Source organism: Myodes glareolus, chromosome 25, assembly GCF_982192425.1.
Source record: "Myodes glareolus chromosome 25, mMyoGla1.1, whole genome shotgun sequence".
NCBI classification, from domain to species: domain Eukaryota; kingdom Metazoa; phylum Chordata; class Mammalia; order Rodentia; family Cricetidae; genus Myodes; species Myodes glareolus.
Window position 1 is genome coordinate 32,182,538 of NC_142050.1, and position 17,308 is coordinate 32,199,845.

Sequence of the window (17,308 nt, forward strand, 5' to 3'; positions counted from 1 at the left end):
GGCATCATGAAGGGCATTGGGGCTTTCCGGGTTACATTGAGGTCACTAGTTCAGAGAGCGTCAGCCATGATGTGGGGACATTCCAGTTTTGGGAAAAGGTACACAGAGTGAGCAAGTGAGGGCCTTGCCTGTGCCCAGCACTGACATGACTCAGGTTGAGTACCACTTGACATTTGGTGCCAGTCAAGAGTCTCACAATCATCCTCAGATACCCTTGACCAATGATAGACTCTGCTGTAGATCTCAGAATTTCAGACACCAGCAACTCTGTGAAACAGGAGTTTATGTTTGTGGGAAACCGTGTTACAGGGCCTTCCTGGGTGGTGGTGGTGGTGGGGAAGGGGGGAGACCATGGGAAAGGATGCTGCTGACTCCACGCCCAGGTTCTTCCCTGACTTGAACGACAACAGGTTAGCCTTCATTTGCAGTTTATACATTGAAGGTCCAGGCAGAATTTTTCAGAATAAAGTCTGCTGCCAAAAAATGAAACTGAAAACAATGGTTTGGAGAAACACCAGACGGGGATGTTCTAATTCTTACTCTCTTACATACTATGATTGTACTTAGCTACTTTTATGAAAAAACATCATATGCAGCATTTTCTTCAGCACTCATTCCCTAAGTTATTGAATAAGATCCTAGAGATGAAAAACAAAGTTTATTAGGAGCTGTCCCTTAATGTGGGTGTGTTTGGCAAAGCTCAGCACCACAGATAAGCTGCTGTTTCCACAGAGGAACGAGCCCTCGCTAGGCACAGCTACATCCCTGGGTACCATTTGTGAGCTGTAAAGGAGTCGTGGGTTTCTGTCGTGCTTGATTATGATAATTGATATGAATATCAGGAGTAATGACTGACATGTTTGTTTTATTAATTTTTGCACTTGTGTGTGTGCATGCATATGGAGGTCAGAGGATAATTTGTGGGAGTCAGGTCTTCCACCATGTATGTCCCAGGGATCAAATTCAAGTTATCAAACTTGGCAGCAAACACCTTGAGCCGTTGAACCATGTCCCAGGCACGGATGCCATGTTTGAATAGCTGTGTGGCCAATGTTTAGAAAGGGGTTTAATAGTCATGACATCATTTAATCCTTAAGTCCACTATAGGCATTTTCTAGACCGAGGAGACAAAGACTGATAGATTACGTAACTTGCAGTCAGAATGAGTGGAATTGCAGTTCGAAGAACATAGTTACAGAATCCTTGGCCTTAAAGAATATGGACCGGCAAGTGAACAAGTTCCTCCTGGAGTCTGAAATACATTAGGGGTTTAGTTCCTCTTTCCCTTACTGACAGTGCTTTTAGTTTTAAAACAAAAACTCTCTTCCTAATGATTGTCCCTAAGTTCTCCGGTGTTCTCTGGCCAATTCTTAACTACCTGGAGAGTTAGGAATGGGGGTTAACCATGCAATAATCTGTCTGTGTTATACTACAGATGGTATATAACACTGGCATTTAGAGAGAAGGTGGAACCTGCCTACTCCAGCAAGGGGAACTGGACCCCTGTGGTGCTTAAGTGTTAGTGTAAGGGCCCTCATTTTGTTCACAGCTCATCAGCCTGTGCTTGGGTACTCAGGGAGGGTAGGCTGGGAGTGGGGCAAACGCGGCCTAGTGTTCCGCAGAACAAGAATAAAATGGAGAATAAGATGGAACACCACCAAATTCACAAAAGCAATTTTTATTTGAGGTGAAGAGAAGTCTGACCCAAAGGATTACAGTTCTAAGCACTCAAAACTTAACAGTTAGTGGCACTGCTTAGACTAGAAATCTTGCTTCTCTTTGGTTGGAAAGGGTTCTTGTGTTAAACGTTCTCCAGGGGGAGAAGAAGAAAGGCCAAGAACAGCTGAAGGAAACCCCTCAGCTATTGAGAATGCTCTCTAGAGCCTATGTCAGACTAACAGACCCTCATTGTCTGAACCTCAAGGTTCCCCCAGTGCATGGGAACATAGGTCACACTACACCTGCAAGGACAGGTGAAGCAGGAAGAACAGGTGCAAGTCACTGGGGGAGAGCAGGCATCCGCAGCTTCAGACTTCGGCATGGAACGGGTAATCCTTGTGTTTAGCACAGCTGTCAGAAAAGAACACATGCATCTTACAACTCAGGGGCTTCCAAAAACTGCGTTCACTTACTGTGTGTACGTGTGGGGGTGTGCATGCAACAGGCCACATGTTGGGGGTCAAAGGACAACTTGTGTGAGTCAGTTCTCTCTTTCTACCATGTGGGTCCTGGAGATGGAACTCTGTTCATCAGTATGGGTTCCAAATGCCTTAATATACCAAACTATTCTGCCAACTCTCAGAGAAAAGTCTTTGACTTGTAATAAGTCACCTACAGAAAAATGATGTCTGGTCAAGCAAGCCAGTTTAAGGTTCTTCTGATCACACACATACAGCAGGGAGAGCTACTCAGCCTCTAGGATCCTCTTGTCTTAAGACGTCATGAACTGGCATGCATATGAAGAACTGCACACAGCACTAGGCCTGGGGGCACACTGGGCAGCAAGATCTGATTCTTGCCTCCAAGCAACTCAGACTAGCTAGCAGGAGCATACAGCATCATATGGACTCAGGACAAAAAGAGCAGAGATAATGAGGCGGCAGAAGGGTTTAAAAGCTGTGTAATGCTGAATCCCAAAGGGCAAGTCAAACAGCAGCGGCTCTCAGGAGAGAGGAGAGGGCATTTCCTTGCCATCTGGAACAAAAATAAGCACCAAACAGTGGCTGGGGATTTGCTGCAGGAACCAGGAGAGGGGCTGGCATGTAGCCAAGGCTCACAGTCTATCTGGTAGGGCCAATGCCGTATACTAGGAACAAAATGGCAAGAACACTGGAAAAACTGGACAGGTAGGGTGTCAAAGCCTGCATACGTGTGTGTGTGACACACACACATATGCACATGAAAAAATAAATCCAGTAATTTCTGCAATGAAAACCAGTGACGATCCCATGAAGTCCCAGCTGTCTGTCTCCTGCTCTCTGGAGTTGAGAGGGCAGGAGGGTAAACGGCCTGTGAAGAAAGCTTGTTATGATACCCCTCACAGGAAGCACACGTTTTCATTATGTTTCCTTCTATAATGTCTCCGCCAGTTTTCAACCTTCCTAATGCAGCGACTCTTTAATATAGTTCCTCATGTGTGATGACCCCAATCATAAAATTAATTGCTACTTCGTAACTGTAATTTTGCTGTTATGAATCATAATATAAATATTTGATACACAGGATATCTGATATGCAACCGCTGTGGAAAGGTCCTTCGGCCCACAGGTTGAGAAGCGCTGTTCTAAGCAAAAGGGCGTCATTCGCTTCATTTCTTCCCAGACCCCTAGGCAGCACTACTGTGATAGCATCAGAGGTCAAGGGTGAGCCAGGCCTGGGACGCGTTGCTCTCCCTGAACACTCAGACCACGCAGCTCTCCTGAGGAGTCCGACACCAGCAGGACAGGCTCAGTGTAGCAGTGTGTGTGTGTCAATGGAGAGCTGGCATATGGACAGTTAGGAAAAGCTTCCTCGGAGGTCTGGGAACACTAGAGCCAGCCTCTTCCTCCCTACCCCGACCCCAATCCATGCCCACTCAGTATTGCTGATACACAGATGTTTCTAGAATAGCGGTGCAAGGTGCAAGGGAGGCAAAGAGAGATAGAGGGGTCAGTTAGAAAGCACATGGTTTGTCCACCCCGAAAGCACCAATGTAAACATCACATGGCAGGGAAAGCACTACAGGTTCTAAGAACTGAATGGATGCCACAGGCAGGAGATCCACTTCTCTCTTGCCCATTAGATCCAAAACAAGCAAGCAAACAAAACCAAAATGATCTTCATGTTAAAAGGTTAAATGTCATTAATATATTAGGAAGGGTTCTGGTTGGGGCTCCTGGGCTGGCTCTGTTTCTGCCTATTTAGAACCTGAGGTCCCTGTGATAGCAACAAGCACGCTGACAATCCTGGCCTGAATCACAGATGTTACTGCCTAAGGTACACATGGTAGTAGAGGCCCCAGTCACCATGTAAACCCTGAGCAATGCAGAAGGCAAGAGAGAGCAAGAGCAAGAGAATGTAAGCAAGAATCAAGGCTAGGAAGAGAAAGAGGCATTAGGGCCATTGGGGACATAGAAGTTGCTTAATTTTTTTAAAAAAAAATTATTTATATATTATGTGTATGAGTGCTCTATCTGCATATTCAACTTTATTCCAGAAGAGGGCATTAGATCCCACTATAGACAGTGAGCCACCACGTGGTTGCTGGGAATTGAACTCACAACCTCTGGAAGAGCCAGTGCTCTTCACCACTGAGACATCAGCGTGAGGCTGGAGCTCCCCCAGAGATTGTTTCTTAAAGCACGCATGTTCCCAGGGACTCGGGAGTCCAAACCCCATTTCAGAGGGAAGGCAAGAAACCAGCCAAGGTGAAGCTGAAGGGGCCCTTGGTGACTGAGTGGCATTCTAGATCATGGGGCTTTTTGGTATCAGGGCTATTCTGAGCCCAGCGCCAGGGTCTTCCTATCAAACTCTTTTATTAGGGTCATTAAGTCACAAACAAATTATTCTAGGAAGGTAAGCACCAGTTGATCCTCTGGGATCATCGGAGTTCAGAAAAGCAACTAAAATGTCCAAGTCGGACCAACTGTGCTCTAGCAGGAGGAAGAGACACTGGGAGGGGCTTCTGGCAGCTACCTCCCCTGGCTTTCTGCAATGTTTCCTGCTCTGCAGGAATGAGAGACATGGTCTGTGTGAAAGCAGGGTGGGCTGCACACAGAGCCCCTGGGGCCTGGAGAGATGCTGCTCACTCTACAATATCCATCAGACAGTCGTCACCCCGAGACTCACTCACCTCATCAAGGCACACACCCTCCAGTTCCTGTTGTAGCTGAGCAGAGTGGCCACATCCTCCTTGCTCAGCTCGAAGTCAAAGACCTGACACACAAACATGAGAGGAAGAAAAGCCATGAGCTCTGCGGTGAGAGCAGACCAACGCCATCAAGTCCCGGTGGCTCCCACTGCCTGGCGTGCAGAGGGCAGGAGAGGAGATGGAACGTCAAAAAGACCGTTAATGTTAATCACTTTCCACAAGAAAGTGCACGACAAGACTCTGCTATATACTCTTGTGATTACAGCCATGGAAATTATGCAAAGAATGCACAGTAAGATAAAAAAACAGCACTAGGTCAGTGTTTGGAGATTTGTCATCCACCTCTTCTTTCCTAATACCTCAGAATACAAGGTGAGTGATTAGCCCATTTCTAACAGGACAGGCCTTTCTTCCCACATCTTTGCACAGTAGGTGGCATGGTCAAGGACGCACTGACTAGTTACTGGTTACGTCATCAGAGCCACCCTAACTGTGGCCGATGGGGGACTACCTGGGGCTGACTGCTAAAGAGCTACACTTCCTTGGTGGTGCCACACTTCGAGCCAGACCTCAGCAGAGCGTCCCTTTGCTTAGAGAGAACAGAGGTTCATGGGACACCAGGACTGTCCTGAAATAGCTCTTTCCCCAGCTTGCCCTCTCACCTGGTAGCCTGAGCTGTTGCGGAAGGCGCGGGTGGTGGTGTTCTGAATGCCAACTCCTGGTGCCCAGATATTCCCAAGCCCTGTCCATGACTACTTAGGCATTTTATAGTCAGTATAGTGATTTCACGGAGCACTTACTGCAGAAGTAGGCACAGGACTTGAGCTTCACAATAGCTCTCAAAATGGGGATTATTTTATTTGAGTGCAGTCAAATGACTTGCTCAGAATCACAGCTGGGGAAGGAAGAGGAAACCTGAGGCCCCTCCCCCCACTACATATCAAGGAGGGAAGCTGGGATCTTACCTTCAGGTTCTCAGCAATTCGTGCTGGTGTCACAGACTTGGGGATCACCACCAGGTTCCTCTGTATGGGGAGGCGGATCAGCACCTGTGGACACATCCCAGACACCGTGTTACCATCTCACAGTCTACAGCTGCACAGGGAAAGAGCTTCGGAGACATCCAGTGACACCCACCAGTCGGGGTTGAAGCAAGGTTCAAGTCTGACTCTAGAGTCCTGCTCTGACAGCTCAGGCATATCACAAGACCACAGTAATCACTGCACTATCCATGGGCCCCACGGGAGGAAGAGAACATCTCTCACACTACAGCTAGTAAGAGCTCTTCTATTTGTAGAGGGATGAGCTTTCATAAACACCGTGTCAATGTCTAGGCTCCCTATAAAGGCAGCAGGGACAGAAACTATCATTCCCAGGCTACATGGCAATTAATCTTTGAAAGCTCAGATCTCTGTCCTTAGCATTGTATTCTAGGACTCCAAACCATACTTCCAGAGAGGGCTTTATGGAGTCAGCTCCCTCCACTCCTGATAGCAGGGACCAACAGGAGTGTAGTTCAGGCAACAGTCTTGAGTGCCTGAAGTGGCCATACATACCTGGGCTGTAGTTTTATTGTACTTGGATGCAATTTCCTTAATCCTGGGATCCTCCAGGAGAGAAGGGTCTTCGGGCTTGGCCCTGGAACAGACGGTGAGGTCAATAATCGTCACCACTGCCACTCAAGGCAGCCAGCCACCCCAGCCCTGACCCTCCCTCTGAGTTCTGGGTGGTTGGCCAAGCTCCTGAACTAAAGCTGGGTCATGATCCACCTGCTGACCTCTGTAAGAGCGTTCATCTTGCTCCAGAAACATCAACCTCCCAGGAAGCCCAGCGGCCCCAGAGAAGGTCTGCATGGCAGCACAGACATCCTCTCTGGGACATCCAGTCATTCCTTTCAGTCATTCTGATTTCCAACAGCCACCCCGTGGACGCTCACCAGGGCCTGTCAGGAGAGCCAAGGGGACTGTAAGCAGTCACCACGATGCCTTTGGAACGGCAGTATTCAATCAGCTTCTCTTGAGTTAGGTACGGGTGGCACTCGATCTGCAACACAAACAGGAGGGTTGATTGTAGCAGTGGACACAAGCTAAAAGTCCCGTCTCTCCCCACATGGACATGTCTGCCTCCCAGATAGGCTGTAACAACTCCCTACATTTCCCAGCTGGTGGCCTTCACATTAAGAACAATGATTTTGTTACCAGTGCTCTACAGCCATAAGTCTTGGCCACTTACCAACTGATAAGGGCCTGCAGATCTCGCTAGCTGCCCACTGCTCATATCAGAAGCCACGTTTTTGCTGGCTAAGAGTCAAATCCTGTCTCCATAAACCTTCCACTCCCAGATATGCCTGTCTGTCATAATAAATCAGATCTCAGGATGTCCTGGGTGATGTGGACCAACAGGTAAGGGCTAGGACTAGCTGATAAAATAGCATGTCAGCATCCTCCCTGGGGGAGGCTCACCTGATTAACTGCAGGCTTGTATTTTAAGCCAGGTTTGTTTAAGATCCTCTCAATCTGAAGAGGGTTGAAGTTGGAGACACCAATCGATTTCACCAAACCTTCATCCACCAGCTGTTCCATGGCCTGAAAGGAAGAGAGACGGCGATTTGGGTACTAAATGAATCCCCCCAAAATACAAGGACTAGAAGCAAGTCTGTGTCCATGCCTCCCCATTCATAGCCAGCACCTTAGCCTTTCAGAAGCTGAGAAGGGCACGAAAGCTGGATGGCTTTCAGGAGACAAAATAGATAACCATGGAGACAGGATGATTTATACATGGTAAGAGGCGGCAGAATAGACAGCTCACACCTGGCTCACATGCAACAGGATACCAGCAATAAATAAGGAAGGGTCTCAGCCAGAGTCATCTTACCGTCCAAGTGTCCACAAAATCGGTGTCACTGGGAATCACATTTCCTGATGCATCCAGTGGGAAATAATCAGGCCCAGGCTGTCATTAACAATAAAAACACATACGCAAAATGATCAGCAACAGCTCTTCACAGACCTGCTTTAATCTTGCGGCATTATAAACACGGAGAAAGACGGTGAGAGGCAGATCTGGCAGCCAGGATGAAAAGGAAACCAGAAGGTGACCCTGAAGGAGGTCCTTGTCAGGACTGGAGCTGGGGCAGTCAGATGGAGATTCGGACACACCCAAGTCTGAGATTCATTCTGCCCTGGGGAAGACTGAGTACGTAGGCATAGACGGAAGGTGCTCGAGGCTGGGAATTCAGGGCCCCTGTCTCAGCAGGCTCTCAGGCCGCTAACACTATCACCCTGTTATCACCGTCCCTGCTGACTTGTCATACAAAAAACAAAGGCTGAAAATCAAGTCCCTCGGGCCCCAAGAGACACAGTGAGCTAACACAGCTGGAGGATGAAACCCACAACCTTCCAATCTGGGTAACCATGCGAAAAACAAGCCAGGGGCTAGTGGCACACACTGTAGTGACTCTGAGTTCTGTGGTGCAGAGAAGCAGGTTGTAAACATGCACTTACACAAATGAGAATGACCTGGAATGGAGGTACAAACTCCTATGTATGAGCAATGTGTGTACAAGCCTGGAGAAGGGCGGATTGCACCTGCACCTACAGCTGTGTGCAAGAGGGAGCCACCGTAGCCATATTCATCACCAGGACTAAATTTTAGAAGCACCGAGTGAAAACAGAGGTGCTTTCCAAACTCCAAAGGGTGCATCTGAGTCACCAGTGGTCAGGATGGTGGGAGAGGCATGAGGCTGGTTTCTAACACATGGGTGATAATACTGATGCTGGTTCGAGGCCCACACCTCTAGCAGCAGAGACAAGAAGAATCAACCACTTCCAATGTGCTAATAAAGAAGATAAGACGGCACCTAAGTCACAGGGACTCAATGCCAGCCGTGCCCCCTACCTTGAAGCCTGTTGGCCAGTGAATCAGGTAGAGGTCCAGGTAGTCCAGCTGCAGGTCGCCGAGCGTCTTCTGGCAGGCTCCCTTCACCATGCTCTTGTCATGGAACGTGCACCACAGCTGGAGCCAGCAAAGACACATCTCATCCCCACTGCGCAAATGCCGCTTCCCGGCCGGGAGCCACGCAGCTCCAAGGCAGAGGACACACCTCCTCTCCCCATAACCCTGACGTTAGCCGTGGCTGGAGAGCTCCCAGTTCATACTGGGGCCCCAACTTTCCAAAGGAAATGTGGGACGGTCAGGCCAAGGGGACCTCACAAAGACCAAACAAGGCATAACTATGGAACGGACAGGCCAACTATAGAAAGAGGTGCTCAACACGTTCTAGCTCTACTTTCCTGCCAAGCTGATCCTCATGAAGTCAGCCGCACCCTCCACTCTGGGCTCTTTTGTGTACCCACAGCCCCTACAGGCCAGCAGTGAAACCCAGTCAGTAAATGGGAACTAAGTTCTGTCCCTGAAGAAGCTCCTTAAAAAGGGAAGAGTCACCCCAAGCAGTCTCATCAGCACAGGGCTCTCTAACCCATAGGTCCAACAGAGAGATCGATAGGTCCCCCGTGGGCTTGAGCTGGACCTGGAAGAATCTCCTACCCAGAGCTAACTGCCATTATGGTTAAGTGTGAACCTGACTGGCGGTCAGATCCCCCGGCTGAGTGTGACTCGGGCCCCAGGATCCTGGCAGGCTGGTACCTTGCTGACGATGAAGAGCTCCTGGCGCTTCACCACCTGCTCCTTGAGCTTCTCCTGGAGGGCCACGCCCACCTCCTTCTCATTCTGGTACACCTGGGCACAGTCAATGTGGCGGTATCCAAGGTCAATGGCAACCTTCACGGCCTCGGTCACCTGGCCAGGAGGGGACTGCAAAGGAAGGCATATAAGTCATAAAATTCAAAACAAAACCGGGCAGAGTTTGCACAAAGCCAAGGAAGAACAGTGGTAGCAGTCCACAGTCAGCCCCCAGACAGGGGACCAAGGCGTGATGGCGCATTCCGTCACCTTAGCAGAGCCTGACAGCCACTAGCCAGCAGCACAGATCACTCTGGAGGGAGAGGCTTGAGAGTTGTGAGGTTGAGGCCAGACTGGGCCATACAACGAGGCCACGTCTCAAACAAACAAATAACCAACAACAAACAATCCCCACTAGCTGAAATCTCAGGTAATGAAGAGCACCATTTCATTTAAATCGTTAAAGATATTTAGCATACAGCAAGAACTCATCGGCTGCTGACTTGGTCAACGAGAACCCTGTCTAGGAGGTGGACACAGAGGGCCCCTCGGAAGTGTTAGCAGACAGAAGTGAGTGGAAAAGAAGACAGAAGCTTTGGAAAATTGCCACCCGAGTTCCAGAACAAATATGGGAAGCCTAGCCAGAAAGGCAGAGGACAGGCCTGCATGGCCCGGAGCTTCCTCAGCCCCCAGACTACACAGCAACATTCCCTAGCTCCTGGCTGCTCCGGCCTAGGCCAGAGAACCAAACAAGACACTGTGCGGGGCACTGGTGAACACAGCACATTCCTTTGGAGAGCTGGGGCAGAAGTAAACGAAAAGGAAAACTCCCCAGGGCCACCAGCAGCTGCCAAAATCTACTTTGTCTGGAGCCCTGTGACCAAAACAGTCTGGGAAGAGACCATGGAACGCCAGAACAAGTCCATCACCGGCACCTGTTGGCAGGGGTGCTTGCTCCTCAGCCAGCAGGGGAGGAGGCTGCCCAGTGAAGGGGCCCAGTCATTCTGAGGTGTGAGCTACCTCATTAGATGGTTGAGCAACCTCTGGTTTCCCTGAGGATGACCTCAGAGGGGACCTGTGGCTTCTCCACCCTTCCATGGTCGAAGGAACTGTTTCAGCGTACGCAGGAGAGGACTCCCCTACCACAGGCTCTCTGGGGCACCCAGACACAGCTGTTGCTGATAGTAGCTGCGAGGGGCAAGCCCATCTCTGCCTGGGAAAGACAGCGTAAGAGGGGCCTGGTGAGCTGGGGCTCTGCCTCGCGGCACATGTTGAACTTCTGCCGGGATTTATGCACTTTCATTGGCTCCCTCTTCTGCGTGCCTTGTAGTGAGCCTGCTTAGGGCTTGGCAGCACCTGGCTCTGGACAGAGTGCTGGGCACAAGGTCCCAGGATGAGCAAAGCCAAATGTCTGCCACAGCCACCAAGCATAAACAACACAATTTGTGCCAGGCTTTGATGACTCTGTCTCGGGGCCTGCACTGACCTGCTAAGGGGACCCTCCTCAGCTAGCGTTCTTTGCTGGGAGAATGAGGGCTTACAACTCCCTGGAACAACGGGCCAAGAGTGACTGAATCCCGGTGACCTTACTTTATAACTCCCAATGGAACGCCAGGAGAGCATCTAGTGGCTGCCGTGGGTATAGCCAGTGAGCTCCCACCCAGAACGTGACTTCTGTGCTTGTTTTCTGCTTACGGTTAACTTGATTTTTTTTTTCTGTCCCTCAGTGCTTGAGAACAGACTACATTAACCAAGATTGCCGGATAACTGGCATCAAACTAAAGTCCACAGAAAAGTCTGTGAGAAGTTTTCACAGGAAGACAACGACGGACAAAGGCTGGAAGGGCAAGAGGTCAAGGAGAAAGCCTGCTCCCAGAGATGTCCGTCCCCAAACCCAGAGCCTGGCAGCTTAGTAAGCAGGCTTACATCTGCCACACTCGCGAGTCTCCGAGAGAAAACCCACAGAATGAGCAATGTGCCAGCTTCATACCCTACCCACCGTCACCGCAGAGAGCACTTTCCGCTGCTGGAGTCAGAGACACCAGCCTCACTTGCTCTGATGCTGAACGTTAATCTTACAGCTCAGTACCTCAAACAGCAACTCCAAGAGATAAAGACCGAAACCTCAAGAAGGACTCCCTCCCCAGCCTTATCGTGCCTGGAGCCTGGTTTAGCACCAGCACTAATAAAACAAGCGTACCAAATCAGTCCATCTGTCCTGATTTTAAGACACGGCTCCACCCAGGAGAGATGTAGATCCAGGACTGGCCCTACATAGGCAGGATTTATTTGACTATTTTTGATCTTGAGATGGAGAGGTTGAGGTGCATAGCCTGGTCACTGGCAGGAAACCAAATTCCTATTTCAAAGACCACAGCTCTTCTCCCTGGCTCCAGGACTGTCAGCGGAAGCTTGCTTTACCTCAGGACAACTCTTGCACATTTTTCTTCTAGGAATAGGTAGTACCCCAAAGAGACAAAAATTGGACTTGATACCAAGATCTTGTTGGGGAACAATTAGGTCAAAAAATCTCAAGACACTCATGGTTGGGAGGCCCAGAGAGCATTAACTGGAAAAGTCTCTCCGTTCCTGGCAGCGTTCCTAGTCAACACGGGGGAGAGACAATGGCCATGTCCTTACAAAGACTTTCAGCTAGGTCAAAACATTATCAGCCACAGGACGCTGGTCTGTATCAGAGGTTAGCTGTCTTAAAGGCCTCCTGGCCACACAATCCTATGGGTGTACTTACTATTCAGTGGGAAAGGCAAGCCAGCCAGGAATTAACTCCGTTTAAGTAAGAATGTCTCCCAGCTGCCTGAAATCCTCATCCCTGAGAGAAAAGGGTGTGTGGGAGGGCAAGGGTATGAAGGCCCTAAGGGAAGAGTAGATCATAGACTACCAGAGTCCTGCTGTTGCTCTGTTGGGTACCACAGGACCACTGACACGTTTCCACGACAACAAGGAATTCCTCTCCTGCGACTGCCCCAGTAATTATATTGTTTGTCATCTATGAAGGAACATGCACACATATGCAAGCATCAGGTTGATATTCTTTTTAAAAAGGGGAAACCTGCAAGTCTCTACTGGCCTCGTCCATCTCATTTCCACCCACCTTCCCTCCACACTCTTCCATACCAACCTCACCTGGCCCCAGAACACAAGTGGACATGTTGTGGACAAGTGGACATCGCTACATAGTTTCCTCTCCGGTGTATTTTTTAACCTTAACCTAACAAACACATGACTTCAGGATCCATTCTACAAGTCAGGCACCGCGGGAAGAGACAGAAACATCTGTGGAGATACTAGAAGGATTTAAACACGTAAACATGGTATTTTTAAACAGCTGTGGCATCCTGCATTTTTCCTCCTTACGCATCTGAGCATTGATCGCCAAATGCTGGCCTGTGAAATCATTTCCTAAAGTTATGGTCATGGTTTTTGGAAAAGGGAACTGAACTGACGCAGAAGAACCCTACTCATACTGTAGGCCAGGTCTTACTTCCGAAACTTCTCCTGTGTCTGCGTGTGTTGTGTCCTGCAGCTGTGCTGGCTGCAGCAGGGACACCATCTCTCATCATTCCCATGCACGGAATTCAACCTGGCATGGTGGTAATTCAATTACACCTTTACAGTCACCAGCGGCCCTCTGGAAACACAAGCTCATCTACTGGCCTAGAAACGCGCTCAGAGACAGGTAAGTCTACACCCGGTTTCTTCCTCCCCCTATACACTCATTATCCATCTTGACTGTAATTTGGGTATAAACGGACTCTGTCCTGTTTCAGACTATTTGAGCTCAATCCCTAACCATGTTTCTCTCTCCCTCCCTGTGTCTAAGTGTCCAGGTTCATATTCGAAGTTCCTTTAAGACCCAGGTTACAGAGGTGAGCTGTAACAAATACAATACCACGGACAAACTACCCAACAAGTAGCTTAAGAACTGGGTTTTTCTCTGCTTCAGTAATGCCACCAAATCTGGTTCCTTGGTTGCCACATAATCAAATCAGATACAGCTTTTAGTTTTTAGTTATCTGTTTTTTTTTTTTTTCCTTCCGAATTTCACTCTGATGTATCAGGCCCTCTTCTCAACCCTGCTGTGCTGGGTTGAGTTTTTGGGGCTGTCCCACCAGGAGCCCTCTTTATCAGTGGGTGGCACCCAGCAATGCGGAAGCCAGATTAATCCCCAGCGCCTAAGTCGACAGAAAAACAGGCGAGTTCCTGGCAAACTCTCGCCTCCTAATTTAATCATCTCAGGCCCATTGGCCCAACAGGCTCATTCCCGAGAGAGCAACATCCGGGCCAAGTGGGGACAGCCCCCACGTGAAGCTGGGGCACCACAGGTGCCTGATGACAAAGCCTGGGGCTCAGCTTCTGATCCGCTTGTCAGGTTCCAGTGGGGTGTGTCTCCACCTGGGGCGTCCACGCGCACTCCAGCCGCCAGACCCGAGCCCCACACGCGGGGCCGGGCCCCGATACGCACGACAGGCCTCGCCACTCGAGCCCCGCTCAGCGCAAGACGCTCTGGGTCACCCACACGGGTGGCGGGCTGTGCCCCTCCGTGCACCTACCTTCCAAGTGCCCAGGCCCAGGGTGGGCATCTTGGCGCCGTTGTTGAGCTCCAGATGGCTGGCCATGACTACCACGCGTTACACACCCTAACCGACTACTGTGCGGCGCTGGCCCCGGCGCGCACCTTTAAATAGACTCAACGGCCTTCAGAAAGGACGCCTGCGATTGGTGCAAGGCTGAGTGAAGGCGCCTTCTCATTGGTCGCTTCCGCGGTCCTTGCGGGGTCGGCGAGGATGCTTCTCCTTTCTAGGTCCTAGCGGCGCGGAAAGCTCCAGCTGCTTTGCCTGCGCCCCACGTGGCAGAGTGTTTGTCTGCTGATGTAGCGGCAGAATGAGCCTGTTCTGAAAATAACCCGCAATCTAGAGCTACAGAGACCGGGAAGAAGTTTTGGTTTCATTTTAGGGCCCAGAGGATGTTTTGTGTCTTTTCTAATCCCAGAAAAACATTTTTCCGGAACCCTGCACATCTTGTTTTCAATCTGATGGAGCAGACAGGCTTCAGGTGTGTTTAAGTGCGCTTTTTTCCCCCCTTAGATTAAAATACTTGCAACCGTTTTTTGCAAAATACTACGAAATTTACGATATCCTTTTGTATAGCTTCCTACCACCTCCAATGTCTGTACATGCTCAGTTTGCTTCTATTGGTGCAAAATCTAGCAACTGTTGAGGTTATGAAACTCTCATAAACTTGATCCAAAACACACAAATGATTCTGGAAAGCCCGATTGTTGAGCTGGCAGGTTCCCGTGTAGCAAGCTGACCAAACTCTGGAAGAAAAGTGAGTGGGCAGAACCCTACAAAAGGAAAAGGCCATTCTCACAGTGCAATGATCTCAAATAAGAAGGCGCTAAATGAATTGACCAATTGTGCCAGGTAGAAAGACAGACTTTTCCTAAGATAGTCCAAGTTGCCCCCAAGAACTATGGAGGCAAGTTTGGTACTCTTCCAGTATCCGTCTGGGCGAAGCTCTACTCCATCCCACATTCCCTCTGCTGGGTCATGCTCAGTCGCCCCCTGATTATGCAACTCGGCAGCTGCATTTGCTGTCATGAGTCAGGAACCCACCTCTCTAAGTCCCATTCTGGTGATTTTCCAGTCGGTGCCCTCTTAAGAAGTGACACTCCCTCACTCTCATCCTGGGGAAAATTTATAAAGAACAGATATTTTTCCACTTGAATTTTGTAAAAAAAAAAAAATCTGTTTGCATGGGGAAATTCTGGTGTAAGTTTTCTCTAAATAACAGAATTTGATTTTGAGTTTAGTGCTGGGAACTTGGTTTGTGTAAGAGAGCAGATGGCATGGCCAACCACTTGCCCTCTGCTAAATCCCTCTGGCGTTCAGACTGCTCTGCCATTGGAACCTCCTGGGTCCAGCACAAGGGGCTGATGTCTTGGGAAGCAATGCACCTGCTCTGTGTTGCAGCGCACATCTCTTCACTTGGCATTTAGAAAAGTAAGGCCAAAGGACTGAGACGTTGGGGTCAGCCTGGTTGCTTAATGAGGTTCTGCCTCACAAGATAAAGAGGGCAATTCTACCCCTGCAACAAAGCATGCATCTTTAGCTGCAGGAAGTACACCCAGAAGGCTCACCGCCAGTCATGAAAATGCACTATATACCAAAAGCTTTGTTATTGCAGGATAACCAAATATAATGTCTGATTGTCTAAAACTCAGCCTTTGGCCTGGGCTCCTCTAATGTGGAAAGACACACATCTGTGCACTTCTAGCACTCATAGTGCTGAAGTTGAGACACACTATTAGCAATAGCCTCTGTTGCCGCCATAATTTTTGTAAAAGGCGTTGTGCATGTATCAAATTCTTCTTTAAAGAATATAGCCAGGCGTGGTAGTGGAGGCCTTTAATTCCAGCACTTGGGAGGCAGAGGAGTGGATCTCCGTGAGGTCCATAGAAAGGCCCTGAAAGGGAAACTTTCTGTAAACCTCTCTGTTAAAGCTTTCTAGTTTAACCTAACATACTCTGATAATAAACTCCCAACACGGGGCTTATTTCCTGAGAATATAACTTAAGAGAACACATGTTGGGTGTTGGGGGAGAGAAAGCTATACTGTAGGTATCGGTGAATTTTCATGAGAGAGGTGAGTCCTGCCTGAGATTTTATTCCCAGGGCACGTCCCAACATCACACAGACATCTGTACATGTGCATACAAAAATCAATGCAACACCTACAAAGTCCAACAATAGTAAGAAATAAAGTTCAGCCATTAAATGAAAAGACAGTGTAGACACAAGGAAGAGTGTGTTTGAGATGATACTTAAAAAAAAGAGAGAGAGACACACACAAAGTCATGTAAACGGGAGCTAATGACAAGCAAAAGGAAGAGACATTGCTTTGGAGGAAGGAAGAAACATAAGAAATGAATGGCGTTCAGATATCAGTGATCAGACTATTTCCTTTGTAAACACGTTACTCTTTGCAACTAAAAGACCACCTCTGGGGCAGGAGAGACAGCTCAGTGGTTAAGAGCCCCTGGCTCCTCTTCCAGAGGAACCAGGTCCAATTCCCAACACCTACACAGAGACTCACAACTGTCTGCAACTCCAGTTCCACACCATATTCTGGCCTCTGAGGGCATCAGGCACACTTGGTATATAGACAGACATGCAGGCAAAGCCCCCAAACACATTAAAACAAAACAAAGCAACAACAAAACACAAAACCACAGGGATAGAATAATGACTCAGCAGTTAAGAGCATTTGCTGCTCTCCAGAGCTGCTGAGTCCAGTTCCCACAAGCCACGTGAGACTTACAGTTGCCTATAATTATAACTCCCAAAGATCTATTCGATGCCTCCTTCTGGATTCTGCAGGCGTCTGTACGTATGTGGCATATAGTTTCTCTCTCTCTCTCTCCTCTCTCACATACACACACACACACACACACACACACACACACACACACACAAAGTCCTTTTTTTTAAAAAAGGACCACCTGCTTTTAGCTGCTAGCTGCCCACAGATGTCCGGAGTATAACACTACTTCCTTGAGCTAGTACTCACAGTCCTGTCTTCAATGTGACGGAACTTCTTGAGTATACTAACAACCACTGCATTGCATACTTTTAAAAGATGAATAACAATATGTGTGAATTAAACCCCAATCAAGCAGCTATAAACAAGTCAGCTAAGGCTCCATGGCGTCCAGCTCACCACGGCTGATGAAGGTGAGCTATTGGGAAGCTCGCCTCC

The 17,308-nt window shown here is 48.9% G+C and overlaps 1 protein-coding gene across 1 annotated transcript; it reads right to left on the bottom strand.

Moving 5' to 3' along the window:
- Nucleotides 1-1,662: 1,662 nt before the first annotated feature.
- On the bottom strand, nt 1,663-14,259 carry Akr1b1 (aldo-keto reductase family 1 member B). The gene is made up of 10 exons (XM_085683638.2): nt 14,101-14,259; nt 9,494-9,661; nt 8,747-8,863; nt 7,724-7,801; nt 7,312-7,434; nt 6,786-6,892; nt 6,406-6,487; nt 5,815-5,898; nt 4,832-4,914; nt 1,663-2,070 (listed from the first exon to the last, which is right to left on the bottom strand). Exons 1-10 carry the CDS (start codon nt 14,164-14,166, stop codon nt 2,028-2,030), a joined length of 951 nt encoding a protein of 316 aa, XP_085539764.1. The 5' UTR covers nt 14,167-14,259; the 3' UTR covers nt 1,663-2,027.
- Nucleotides 14,260-17,308: the final 3,049 nt, after the last annotated feature.